At 40.0% G+C, this 14,783-nt stretch overlaps 1 protein-coding gene across 2 annotated transcripts in view; it reads left to right on the forward strand.

Moving 5' to 3' along the window:
* fgf11a (fibroblast growth factor 11a) overlaps positions 1-14,783 on the forward strand; it is a 142,788-nt gene that overhangs the window by 98,819 nt on the left and 29,186 nt on the right. For both annotated transcript variants that reach the window (XM_036005461.1, XM_036005460.1), the window contains one exon: positions 6,369-6,472. In XM_036005461.1, the coding sequence (XP_035861354.1) occupies positions 6,369-6,472 (104 nt within the window). The remainder of the gene's footprint in view (positions 1-6,368; positions 6,473-14,783) is intronic.

Genomic DNA, 14,783 nt, shown 5'->3' on the forward strand with positions numbered 1-14,783 from the left:
TCTGCGTGACTTCTCACGGATGACTATAATCCTCTTCTCATTCCAGTAGAGACCAACTGGGCTACACAATACAACCCAGCAGAGCGCCAGCCCTGTGTGCAGGCCTGCAGATGCCCTCTGCATAGCTTAACTCTGTGTGTGTCTCTCTCTCTCTCTCTCTCTCTCTCTCCCCCTCACCCCATCTCCACTTTCTCCGTGTTTATTTATTGTGTAGATGATCTCAAGCCTCAAATTGACTTGTGGGATTGATTTGACAACGCCCTCCACCCTCCCCCTTCATTTCCTTCCCCTCGTCTTCCTTTCCCTCCCTCGAAAGACTTTTGATTAATCCAGCGGCCTCCTCTGTGAGTTGCAGAGAAAAAAAGTGAGTCAAATGAAAGGACAGAGAGAGAGAGAGAGAGATATGAGGTAAAACCAAAGAGAGATGGGGTGCCTCTTATTATACAAGCTGAAAGTTATGTGATCCATTTGATAAGAAAAGCTCTTTTTGATTAAGGATGAGAAAAGAAGCAAACTTTCTTGGGAGGAGAGAGGGAGAGATGAAGGAAACAACTGACAATGGAGAGCGCCTGAGAAGTAGGGAGTAATTGACCATTCGTTAAGCCCTGTTACTGTTGCTACGCCTGCCAAGCTTTCCATTCTTACACAGTACATAGTTAACAAAGAAACTCTGGGAAAACCTGTAGCTAACTAATGAAGCTAACATTAGTTTCGTGGCTTGGTTGAAAGCATTTTCTTCCAGCTGAGTAGTATTAAAGTAAGAATCCCGTGTGTGCTCAGTGTGTAGCAGGTTATGTGGGTTCATCAACACCACAGCAAGACTGCTGGTGAATGTAAGGCTACATCCACACTAGGCAGCGATATTAGGGGAATTTGCGATATGCGATGATGTTGTTGGACATTGCGATAACGATATTACTTGCGATAAATAAACAGAAATTAAAATGTACGCATTTCTGCTGCTTTCAATATTCTGCTCAAACACAACAAATTACTTGTTGAATTTAAAACTAGGGCTGGGTATCGTAAATTCAATACCGGTACCACTACCAATACCGTGACTTTGATAACGGTTACTAAACGGTACTATTTTTGATACCAATTTTATGAAATCCATTTTAACTAAAATAATTTACAATAGTTCACATTGCGTCACACATTTGTATTTATTTTTCAACTCCTACTACAGTACGTGAGCCCTGTCTCTGTACGTAACGTTATTCCTGCCTGCTTCTACGGCGTGTGACATTAGACAGCCAATCACCAGCTTTATGAGATCTTGGTAGATGCATAATGCATGCTTATTGGCTCACTGACACTGATGAGATTCACTCCTTAGGTATTGAATGACAAGGCATTTTTCAATACTCGATACTAAGGAGGCAATTTGGACGGTGCCTAAAAAGTATTGAATTCTGTACCAAGCCCTAGTTAAAAGAAATGAAAGGAAATCATTTCCAGCATTCTTTTATTGAACATTGAATAGAATATAAAAGGCACCACTAAAAAAAGTGACAGTTACATTTTAAAGTGTAGTTTTCTACTGATATTTACTGATATAACACAAATCTTTCACGATATGTCGCAGCCTTTTGCGATGTGTTTATTGCGGCAGTTGATATCGCTATGACGTTAAAAAAAACAATAAACTGTGCAGCCCTAATCCACACTACTACTTTTTGGTTTGAAAACGCATATCTTTTGCTGCGTTTACGCCTTCACGCTACCCCGGCGTTTTTTGAGCCCCTAAAAAGGCAAAATTCTGAAAAACTGCTGAGCCCATTTTAGTTTGACAACTCCGGGGTTGTTTGGAGTTTGGCCAGGACGAAAACGGAGACAATTGGAAACGGCGACACCATCAGTCTTTTGTCAGTGTTATCGGTTAGATAGGCTTTACGTTACATATCTTTCAGTAACAGTTCCACCTCGTCGCTGGTCCAAGCTAATAAATCCCTGCTCTTACTTTTCGTTATTTGTTGTTCTTTCCCTAAGGTATTTTCAACTTATACATCCTTGATTTTCAACTTCAGAGTATTGCCATACAATCTGCTTCTTGTTTACATCGGCACATGCATCCTTAGTGTATGCGAATGGTCATGTGATATGCGTCGCCAGTCGTGTTAATGTGGACGGAAATTAGTTCTGCTACGGAGCTAAAACGCTTGTTTGGACAGAAATCATGTTTTGCTTCCAAACGCCGTTTTACAAATGAAAACGTAGTAGTGTGGATGTAGCCTAAAAGACTACAGGAAAACTAGAGAGAAGGGAAAGAGGAGGGCAAGGAGGGAGGCGGTGCGTGTGCGCGCCATGCTCTATTTGTCATTCCGGCCGTGGTCTTTGGTGACACCTTGTTCATTTGCCAAAGCGACTGTTTGAGATGCAGGCATCGATCGAGCAAACAGAAGCTGGGCCCTGAAGATAGAGACTGAGGGAGAGAGAAGCGTGTGCAGTTTCATTACAAACGTTCAAATCGCACCTTCAAAGCGGACAGACATCCCTATCTGTACTGTGTTTTTACTGCAGAAGTGGAAAGAAAAACAGTAAGTACTGTACTTAAGTACAAATTTGAGGTACTTGTACTTTACTTGACTCTTTTCATGTCACTTTCTACTTTCTACTACGTTACATTTCAGAGAGAAATCTTGTACTTTTTACTCCACTACATTAATCTGACAGCTTTAATTACTAGTTACTTTACAAATTAAGAGTTGTGCACATAAAACACATTTGGTTTATAAAATACAATGTTTTATTATAAATTAAACTACCCAACAATATACAGGCCTACAAGTCCAACTAAAATGAGTAGCCTATTAAACACAGAACTGTTTGGATCATTTCCAGTTTTCTAAAATGTGAGGATTTTTCTGCATTGAGTACTTTTAATACTTTAAGTACATTATCTTGATGATACTTACATACTTTTACTTAAGTATAATTTTCAGTGCAGGACTTTTACTTGTAACAGAGTATTTTTACAGTGTGGTATTAGTACTTTTACTTAAGGAAAGGATATGAGTTCTTCTGTCGCCATGTATCATTTATACTGAAGTTGATGACAGATTACAGTTAAATCTGACTACGTTCACATTGGCGTTAAACATTGAAATGTACAACTTTTTAAATAGAATCCAAGCTTGCAAGTTTTCCTTAAGTGTAATGGATGTTGCCTGAAAATAGGACAAATAAAGTTGTATGTTCTTTTTAGTTTTTAATTACTAATAACAAAAACAAGACTTTCTTGAAGCTTAAATAATTCACTCCAAAACTCAATAGTTCTGACAAGGTTGAATTTTAGTATATTTTTTCCCCCCATTATGGCCAGCATTGACTTTCTATCTCCATCTGATAACTTAACTTCCATCCATTATGTTGGCAGAACTTTTGATTTGAAATTGATTTCTTTTAAAAGAAGCTAATGGCTCCATGAATCTAAAACCTTCTCCTGAGACTTCATCTTTCATCTGCGTAAGAGATCCGTCATTTTGACAACCACGCCGTCACCTCATAATGCATTTCTATCATTTGTCAAAGAAAAGAAAAAAAATCTCACACATGCTGCAAACTCCTACAATGATGCTGGTTTAGTGAGTTTAGTAGTCCAGTAAATGCTGATTCCAAGACAGCGTTATCTGCTCTAGTGCCTTTAAAAAAATGAAGCTTTCCTGGTCTTCATTGGCAGACTTTTGTCATGATCATCCTAAAATATAGTAGTTTGATTTTCTCAGTAATATTTTCCATCTGCTGACAAAGATCATGAAATTATGTTGAAAGCTCCAGAAGAAGTTAGTAAGAGGGCCTTGAGTTTTAAATTTTTCTTGTCAACCTACTGTTTCCAAGGTCAAGGATTAATAATTTCAAACTCAACCTGAAATTTGAAAGGAATAGTTTAAAATACTTTAAGGACATTTAAGGAATAGTTTGGGAAATACCCTTGCTTGCTTTCTTTAAGGAAATAAGCTGGTTTTACACCGGCGTGCGGCAACCGCCTAGATGCATGCGCTTTCTTGCAGTTCCTGCCGTCCTGCGGTTACCACTAAAGTTCAGCACGGTGAACTCTGAGGGCCCTATCTTGCACCCGGCGCAGCATGCCGCAAAACCCGACGCAAGTGTCTTTGCTAGTTGAAGAACAACGCAGTTGTCAATTTCCCGTCCAGCGCCCGCGTCGTTTACATAGCAAATGCACCTGCGGCCATCTTTGCGCCCATGGGCGTGCTGGTCTTACAGGGAGGTGTGTTCAGGTGAATTCTTGGTGTATTGCTATCTTGAGGCAGCGGGAAGTGATCGCGCCATTGACCAACAAAAACCTGGTCTAAAGTCAATAGTGCAGCATTTTATTATTTTAACAGCAAATTGGAGGCTACATTTACATTGCTACGTTTTGGTTTAAAAACAAATATCTTTTGCTACGTGTACACCTCACAGTCACACTGCTCTGGCATTTCAGAGCCCCTAAACCACAGACATTTGAAAACACTTCTGACCCCGTTTTGGTTTGGAATCTCCGGGGTTGTGTTGCATTCTCTACGGCCAAGGAAAAAGAGCTATCCCATACACAAACAGAAATGTAAAAAACGACAACGTGGTTGTTTTACTGGGAGTTACGTGCTGTAACTGTTTCTCAGCGACCATCGGGCAGCCGCAGTGACTTCCTGGATTCTCAACAAGATTCCAGGAAGTCACAAGACATAAGTCGTTACAGCACATTAGTCCCAGTCCACAGGCTGAAAGTGGTATCGATTTTCGAACTAATTCTTGGCAAAAACAAGCCCATTTTCCCAAAATGTTGAAAAATTCCTTCAAGTAATGTAATAACAGCCGCTGTGTGTTCAGCCTTGTCTGTTGGTGGTTGTTTTTCTCATCCCAGGTCCCAGTCCAAACGCTTCAGGGGCTTTAATCGTCATGGTAGCGTTTGGCCATCATGACAGTGCGACCGCGGAGCAGCTGGCAGCGGAGGCTGCTGTGTCAGTATCACTCAGCTCACCGTGTCACATCTTATAAAGGCACTGTTAGATGGCACGCACTCGAGATGGTCTGAGAGGGATAAACACACACACACACACACACACACACACACACACACACACACACACAGAGGGCTGCACAATATATCTGTTATCGCCATTGCAATATCAACTGGCACAATATATACATCGCGAAAGGCTGGGACATATCGCAATAGACACAAAACCGATATTTTTGTGTTGGTTGAAAGAAAATATCAGTAGAAAACTGCACTTTAAAATGCAACTGTCATTCTTTTTTTAGTGCTGCCTTTTATATTCAATTCAATGTTCAATTTGTTCAATAAAAGAATATTGGAAATTATTTCTTTTTATTTGTTTAAAATTCAACATTTTCTCATGTTGTGCAGCCCTTACAGACATATTTTTATGTGATATGGTGATAACACAATATACATGAATAGACAACCTGTAACACTGCTGAGATGTAGTAAAGGGTCAGACTACAGTTAGTGCAAATTGTGGTCAAGTTAGTGATGTGGATCAGTTATAACGCAGTATATATAAATAGATAGTCTGTATAAATGCTGAGAAGTAGTGAAGTCAGTATACAGTTAGTGCAAGTTGTAATGTAGTTAGTGATGTGGATCAGTAATAACACAGTATACACGAACAGACAGTCTGTCTAAATGCTGAATATAGTAAAGAGTCAATATACAGTTAAATATGTATTTGTACTTGGACAGACAAGCACCTAAGAAATCACAATCAGGCAAGCCCACTTCTGACAACAGATTCAAACACACCACGTGCGTGCGTGCGTGCGTGCGTGCGTGCGTGTGTGTGTGTGTGTGTGGCTCGCTCCAGTGGCTCAGTTGAAGTTAGTTTATATGGAGAGTTATGCACATAAGAAATCCAAGGTTCCACAGGAGGGGTATTCAGCAAACTGCATTACAAAGTGCTGTTTACTGTGTCGGGACAGAGGAAATGAATTCAAAGCAAGCTCGGGCAATGTCGCCGTCTAATGTATTCCTAAAGCTCTCCGCTAAGCTACGCTCTCTCTATCTTTCTCTCTCCAGCAGGGGGATTCTCAGTGCAGTCACTCCCCCCCCCCACCCCTCCCCCTGGTACCAGCAACCAGACTTTATTCCTCCTAAATCGCCCTCTCCTAATCCTTCCCCGCCTCTCCCTCTCTCTCTTTTTATTTTTTTTTTTTTAAACACACTTCCCATTCCCACCTCTGACTGATATACTGTACAACAGGGAGGATGAAATATCAGACAGCTGGAAAGCAATTGTCTTTTTATGCTGCGAGGAAACACCGTGAGCACTGTTAAGAGAGAGAATAATTGCTCTAACACCACTCCTCCCTCTCTCTGTTTTCTTTTCTTCTTTTTCTTCCAGTGCAGTTCAACTTGATTCCTGTGGGGCTCAGGATAGTGGCCATCCAGAGCACCAAGACGGGGCTCTACGTTGCCATGAACAGCGAGGGCTACCTCTACACTTCGGTACGGTCAGCACACACAGTACAGTAACACCGTAAGCCTTTGAAAGACTTAACTCATCATGCTATTTCTAGAGCTGCAAAGATTATTTGATTAGTTGCCAACTATTAAAATAATCGCCAGGGGTTTGTAGATAGGGAGGAAATTGTGCTTGCTAATTTGAAATTTTACTGCTACAAAGGATCTATGAAAGAAGACGGTTTGAGTGCTTTGCTATAATAAAAAATAAAAAATCTGAATATTAAAAAAAAAAGTTTAGGGCTGGGCAATATATCCATATTATATCAACATTGATATACGAGACTGGATATCGTCTTCAATTTTGGATATCGTAACATCGTGATATGACACAAGTGTTGTCTTTTCCTGGTTTTAAAGGCTGCGTTACAGCACAGTAACAGGGTTTCTGGGGGGTCTTAAAAAGTCGAAAATTTTCAAAATCTAAATTTTAGGCCTTAAAAAGTCTTAAATTCACTGAAGTGTTGTGTTCTAGGTCTTCAATCATTTTAAACAGGTCTTAATTTTCCTACGTCCATGCAACGCTACCTCTAATGCTTAGGCAGCGATTTACGTGTTATTTTCTGAACATACCAGACTGTTCTAGCTGTTCTATTATTTGCCTTTACCCACCTAGTCATTATATCCACATTACTGATGATTATTTATCAAAACTTTCATTGTGTAAATATTTTGTGAAAGCACCAATAGTCAACCCTACAATAAGCTGCAATATCGACATTGATGTATTTAGTCAAGAATATTGTGATATTTGACTTCCTCCATATCGCCCAGCTCTATGCCAAGTAAGTACTTACAAGGAATTTGCCTTGGTGGTTGGTGCATACATAAACAAACATACATATTGGACATTATTATGAAATTAACAATTAATACAGCAACAAATATATACAAGATAACCGTTTAACATATGGAGGGAAAAAAGTGGCTGAATAGATTGAGTGTAGAATGTGCAACAAATATATAGTATGTGCAATTGGCAAAAAGTTAAAAAACATTCTCTGATTCCAGCTACTTCTCAATATTTTCTAGTTTCTTCTCTCCTCTGTGACAGTTAACTGAATATCTTTGAGTTGTGGACAAAACAAAACAAGACATTGGAGGACGTCATCTTGGGCTTTTGGGAAACACAGATCGACATTTTTCACCGTTTTCTGACATTTTATAGACCACAACAACTAATCGAGTAATCGAGACAACAATAGACAGATTAATCGACTATGAAAACAGTCGTTAGTTGCAGCTCTAGATATTACACCAGCCCACTGCTGGCTTTGGATTTGCTTGAGTACAAGGCAGTGTGTGACAGCAACGCAGGCATTCTAAATGTTGTTTGTAGAGTTTGTTGAAATGGAAGTAATAGAGAAATATGTCGGGTTACATGAAAGCTTTTAAAGTCAGTCTGGGTGGCAGCGTTAGTTACAGTAGATGGATGTGTGATAGCCTCTAACATACTACTTGTTGCCTTTAGAAGTAACAGAAGAACACAATAGGCCTGTATATTTATCATTTATTGTCATATTAGAGCTGAATGTATGTAATGCCTGTACTGTAACTTACCACACACTGTATGATTTACAAAAAAACGGATGATAAAGTTACTCCGATATTCTCTGTCTTGCAAAGTGGGATACCGCTGGGCTCCTGCTTAAATCAGATATATGAAAATGTAAACATTTGTGTCTCATCTGCTTTGCCAAGGATTAATTTTGGATATACATATAGTATATAGTAGCTGTCAAGCAAACCCAATACAAACCAGATCACCATTCATAAAAAAAATAATACTGTAATGTCCCCAAATTGTTGTGACACAAACAATATAAGTGATCAGCATTTAACAAGCCAAGTGCTCTTCAACAGGTGAGCGAGTCCTGACAAAATTATGTGGGCAAAATTTTCCGAATTCACTCCGCCCAAACATCACTGTAAAATCATGTAATTCATTTAGAGACCATTTTTCATTTCTTTAGTTTAATCATGGGCTCAGTCTTGCAACTTGAAAGGATGAGTTGACAGCTGATCAGTCTTCTAACCTATTACATTAAGTGGTTAACAAACAAGATTAGCCTATTAGCATATACTTCCCAGCATGCACTCTATTTGTTTTTTTAAAAAGGTTTTTTTTTTTCCAACTTGCAGTGAGTCGCGTGACAAAAGGGAAACTTGGAAGTTTGAGGAACTGACAGATTATTTTGCCTTCAAATGTTGAGTTGTCTTTGCAGTTGTACAGTCTGTTTTTTTATTGCCTGGTTTGTCAATTTAAACATATGGATTTGGTCAGAGCATACAATAGGCCTGCACGATTTTTTAGCTTAGAATTGATATCACAATTCTCTGCCATGAATTTTTTCTCAAGAAGTGTAATGTTTATTACACACATGAACCATGACGGAACAAAACTAATTGGCAGTATCAAACATAGATTGTTTTTGGCACCTATAGCACATTGCGCATCACCACAAGCCTGTAAACATAGAGGCTTCAATGAATAAATAAAATAAAGTACATACTGGCCATTTAAGTACAGTAGGCTACCAGAAATAGTGACATATAACTCATTGAACTAAATATGGTCCTGATACAGGCTCTATCTGAACTCCTTGAACATGTCTTTACATAATTAAAACATGTCAATGTCAAATGCTTTCAATAAATTAAATGAAGGAAAAAAAATGTAATATCAGAGTCATTTAAAAATTAAATCGCGAACAGGGGTGAATCAAGATCGCGATTTTAGAACGATTCGTGCATGCCTAGCATACAAGTCGTGTAGCTATCACCAGGGACAGGATCATAGCTTATAGTATGTCTCAGTACACATACAATGGTATACATGATCTAAACTTCAGATCCACTTACAATTTATTTTCTCAAGCTTTCAATCTCCATCTCTCCATCTTTTTTCACTTCCCTTTTTTTTGTCAATCTAATATGTCCAAAGTCATCTTGTTTTTAAACTAAAAACAAGTTTTTATCATCAAGTTATGTCGAGTTGTAATACTGTTTGAAAATAATCATTTTATTTCATTAATCACACCATGGCATTTTCATTTAGGGATATGTCCTATATATTATGGAGTAATATTAGCAGTTATGTCACCTGATGAGCAGTCCACACTCCTGTATATTATGCTTACTAATATATACACACACACACACACACACACACACACACACACACACACACACACACACACACACAGCATGACATGACACAATGCTGAGACAGTCTTTTCACTCCGACCTGGTTCCCTTTTACTCACACAGTTACAGGCTAAGGTAGGGTAACATCTGCATGCATCTGTGCATGAAACAGTTTCCCACTCTCAGTCACAGCAGCACTCGTATGCTACAACTTGTGAAACAGCTCACACGGTTCTTCCAGGGAGTTGTTTCGCATTGATGTGCAGAGGAAAGCGGAGGCAGATGGAAGAATAGGCGGAGAAACAGAGGGTGGATCAGAGTGCACTCTATCAGGATGCGGAGAAGCTCTTTTATTTCTACCTTTCTCCTCTTGGCACACAGGCAAAGTGTGTGAGATCTTGTTTGAAGTGCATCGGTGCGCTCACTTCAAAGTCCATCTAACGCTGCCTGCATGCATACTATACTGCCAGAGACGAGGAGAGCAGATGCAGGGTTTCTATTAGGTGGAACAATGGAAAATCAGCCCGGGAAAGAGCACACGTACACTGATATACACAAAGGCCGCTGCCGCATATACAGTATTAGAACATCTGTCAGTTGAAAACATGCACATTACTTAATGTCTGTCCTTAATTCTAGCAGCTTCCCACTTTGCCAACCACAAATTGCAGTGAGACGTAACAGAAGTCTTGAAAGTTCAAAGCCCTTCTTGGTCCAGAAATCACGTAACATGACTTATATTTTTTACTCTATACTTTATTTTTTGACCAGGGTCTTATAATTGTGGTCAATCTGACCATGGGTCATGCCAGAGACGGTTTAGAACCGAGACGCCCCTACTCAGAGTAGTTTCCTGTATCTGTGTCACGTCTGCTCCGCCACGGCCACGCCTCTTTAGGAGACTAGCGGTAGGTTCTGAGTGCATTGATTCCAACGGGAGAAGTAAACTTGAACACAGATTATGATCCGATTCTTTCGCCCCATAGTCACCAAAGTAAATATATGAGCCATTCTTTACAAGCCACATATCTCCAGAACATTCTGACACTAAAATGGCGTTTTTCAGGGGGGACAAATCAGGAGAGATTAACTTAGTTTGAGACCAGTTTCTGTCTCAGGACCAAACTCTCGCGAGATCTGGCAACACAGAGAAGCTAACGTCCGTGAACGTCCTAACAAAAATAATCTCTGTGATGCAAAATAATTTTTTTTTAGCTGTGTAAATATCGGTTAGCAGAAGAAAATACTAATAAATTATACATGCATCACTTTTCATCAATCCACACGACGTTCATTACTTTTTCAAACGAGGCCACGCCCATTTAGGAGACAGGAAGTATGTAGCGTTTCATACCATTGGCATTTTAGTCATCTTTAGTAATAGAGAATCTTTGGTCATGCTAACTTTGCACTTGTTGTCGAGATCCTGGACACCCTGGCAAAACGACATACAGTATCAGGGAAAGTTGCTTAAGCTTTCCGAATAAACTGAAATTTGACCATTATGATATTATAAAAAGTTTGTCTCTGAGTCAAAACTGAAGTAAACACAGAAATTAGCTCCCTGGATTAGCTTCCCAACTGCATAGGGACTAAGCTAGCTGTTTGGTTAGCCAACTAGCAAACTAATGCTCCATATTAATCTGAAGTAATAATGGATATTTATTATGCATTCTTACACATATAGCATGAATCTACAACCTTTTAAAATCCAACACTTTCTGAGTTTCCTAAAGACGAGCATTCGAAATGATTCATGTCAAATTTTATTTTCTCTGTTAGGCTTTAGGAACGCTGCTTGCCTCGATATACGATGTAACACCAGAGTTGTGTTAATGCTCTTGGTAGTCCCGCTTTGCCAGACCTTCCTCCACAGCGCTGCGGAGGAGGGTCTGGCTAGTCCGCACAACATTCTAGGATGGGAGAAATACGTGCTCTGGTTTATTGGCATTTCTTTAAACCAATCACAATCGTCTTGGGCGGCGCTAAGCACCGGACGGAGCCACGGTGCCTCTGCTAAATAGGCTCAAGAAGGAACTTGTTTTGGTGGAACGTGTGTACTTTCAAAGGTTGTTTTAGTCGTGCAACAGAAAACTCTGATTGGACAGATAGTCTAGCTAGCTGTCTGGATTTACCCTGCAGAGATCTGAGGAGCAGTTAACCATAGTCCTCAGAAATCCACCGGAGTTTAGAACACCAACACAAAGAAAGAGGAAGGTTATGGACATCTGGCGGAATTTCCGGCAGCACCGGAACAGTCCTGGAAAGGACACGTCGTAGATATAGACTATGCTCTTGGAGGCAAACTTATTTAAAAGTTTCAGAATTTCCCTTGACTTTTTATCACGAAAAATCGTCAGGAACATTGTTTGAACTTGCCGAAATGTCAGAAGTAGCCCCAATCCATATTTTAACCTAACTCTACCTCTACTGTACTGTAACCCCAACCCCCCGAAACCCCCCCCGGAACTTTTCACCTAATGAGCCCCAGAAAATGGTCCTTGCACATGACTGTTCCAGGGCTCGGAACCCCCCCTAGACAATAAAAACCTTGCACACACACACTCACACACACACACAGAATATAGAGGTTATAGTTACCCAGGCATTCTCCTGACAGAAGAAAGGTGACCCATTTTCACTAAGGGAAATAACCACAGAGAGATAGAGAGAGAGAGAGAGAGAGAGAGAGAGAGAGAGAGAGAGAGAGAGAGAGAAATATGTTCGAGAAAATCCCTCTGAGATGAGAAAGGAGGGAGGACAAAGGAGAGAAGGAGAGCTTTTTTCCCACCCCTCTGACCTTAAACTACCTGCTCTGCTATTGTTCTGTGCAAATGTGAGCACCAGAGAGGGAGAGAAAGAGAAGAAGACAGAGAACAGAAATAGAGGATGATGCCATGTATTCGCTCTCGTTGCCCTCAGGGTCCGGAGAGAGGCAGTGCAGAGCCTTAACACCCTGTTATGCAACCGTTAGCATGTGCTGGGAACACGGCTCCTGCGTCATCCCCTGAAGGGTGAGGGGAATTTTAGCAAGCAGTCAAAGAAATAATCTCTATACGAAATCTTATTTTGAACATGTGGAAATTTCAGAAAATATTTTGGTGCTATTTAAGGTTGGGCGTACCAATTTCCTTCTGCTTTCTGTAGAGGAAACTGCACTGTGGGACTGTGAGAGAAGGACAGGAGAAAAAGAAATGGTACGAGGAGCAAATAGGACAACATAGGGGTTGGCCAAACTGATTGACATGAATTATAATGTTAAGGATATTGCTGTTCTCCTTTTAAAGTTGCTCTACTAATACTAATTAATATTTTCATAACAACAGATCAAATGATGCGCTTGTGCAAAAAGGTCTCTTGTAGTAACAAAGGTACAGAAAATGATCACCCTATTCTGCAGTTCAACTCATTGTTTTGGTTTTGTGCCTTGACCTCGGTCTGAACTAGGGCTTCACAATTAATCACGTTTTTATCAAAATCGCAATATGAACTAGTGCAATATCCATATCACAGGGGAGGCGCAGTATTTGTTAAAGGCAAAATATGTGCCAAACCAGAATGAAGTATTGTGGCTCTGCAGAGACGTCCCGTCCTACAAATCCTATCCTACAGACTAAAGAAAACAAAATCTTTGTTTGGTACAGATCCTCGCAAAAATCACACTATAATCATTTACATTTTTTAAATATATTTCAATGAAAATGAGAATAATGATACAAAAATGTTCATTCCCTCCAATATCGTGAATCATATCGCAATCGCAATATCTGTCAAAATAATCGCAATTAGATATTTTCCTCATATCGTGCTGCCCTTCTCTGAACGCTCTCGTTTTAATTCCTTTTTCTGTCATCGGCAACTAAACAGAGGAACATCTGCACTTTGTCAATTGTACAGCGTAGTGTACACCGTTGTTTTGCGGACTGAAAATGCCTGTAGCTTGGCTTATTTAGAAATGTTGGGTTTTTGCTCTCTGACCAATCAGTGGTCTGCACTTTTTTTAACTTCACCTTCTATCGGCTCAGCTCGCTTGGAACCTCGACCGAGGTGGTACCAAAAAAGTATCTGGTACTATTCACAACTTTTTGTTAATGGAAAACCAAAAAATGAAAGAGTCGAGTAGAGTCGGCTCGAGCCGTGACATGCAGTGGAAAAAAAACGGCAAAGGTTAGCATTTAGCTGGTAAACGTGGTGAAGCATTTAGCAGCTAAAGAGCCAGATATTTTCTTTAGGATTTGGTGTAAAGTACAATAGCTAAAAGGAGATTAAATATTGCTCTTAAATGATGTGTGTAATTTGAAAATAAGAAACAGTTTGCCAACAAGTGTACAGCTTTGTTTCTGCTGCCCTAGTGGACAAAAAAAAAAAGAAAAGATAATTCAGGTTATAACCTCATACAAATTGTTTATATACTGCTAATTTTATTGCCAAATACGTTTTGAGCGAAATCCTAACTGCTGCTGGGATTATGTTTTTCCAGGGTGGGACATTTATCTACTCGTGTTACACACAGGGACGCGCAGCAGCACACAACCATGCAAAAGATTAAAACTAAAAAAATATTACAATGTGAAATAGTATTATCTTATGATCTGCTCGCACGCTTTCACTTTACGCACGAGCAGATCAGTTTCTTCTCCTGAAAATCTCTCCTTCCTGCTCAGCAAATCCGCCATCATAACAGCAATGATTGGTTCATTGAATGTTACGCCCAAAACACACCTATGATTAAAGGTGCTGTAGGTAGGATTGGGAAGATCCAGGACTTAGCCAAAGAATTTGAACATTGCCAACTTCTCAGTCCCTCCATCCCTTTCTGCTAAAGCCCAAAACGGTCTCCTAAGCCCCTCCCCCCACAAGGGAGAATGAATGCGTGTGCATGAGCAGTGATTGACACGCAGTTAGACATCCCTCCTGGCCCTGATTGGTGCATCTGAACAGGGAGCGGTGAATTTTTGCAAATTGCACTACAGGCTGTAGGTGGTGCCAGAGGAGCTGGATTTGTTTTTAAATTACTGTACCTGCTTCATGTAGTTCTACTGGAACATAGGGTCACTTTCAGCAAATATGAGTTTTATAAGTCTTACCTACTGCACCTTTAATTAAGACACTAAGTACAACCCTTTTGAACCATGCGCCTGGCGCACAG

This window comes from Sander lucioperca, chromosome 9 (assembly GCF_008315115.2).
Source record: "Sander lucioperca isolate FBNREF2018 chromosome 9, SLUC_FBN_1.2, whole genome shotgun sequence".
NCBI lineage: Eukaryota > Metazoa > Chordata > Actinopteri > Perciformes > Percidae > Sander > Sander lucioperca.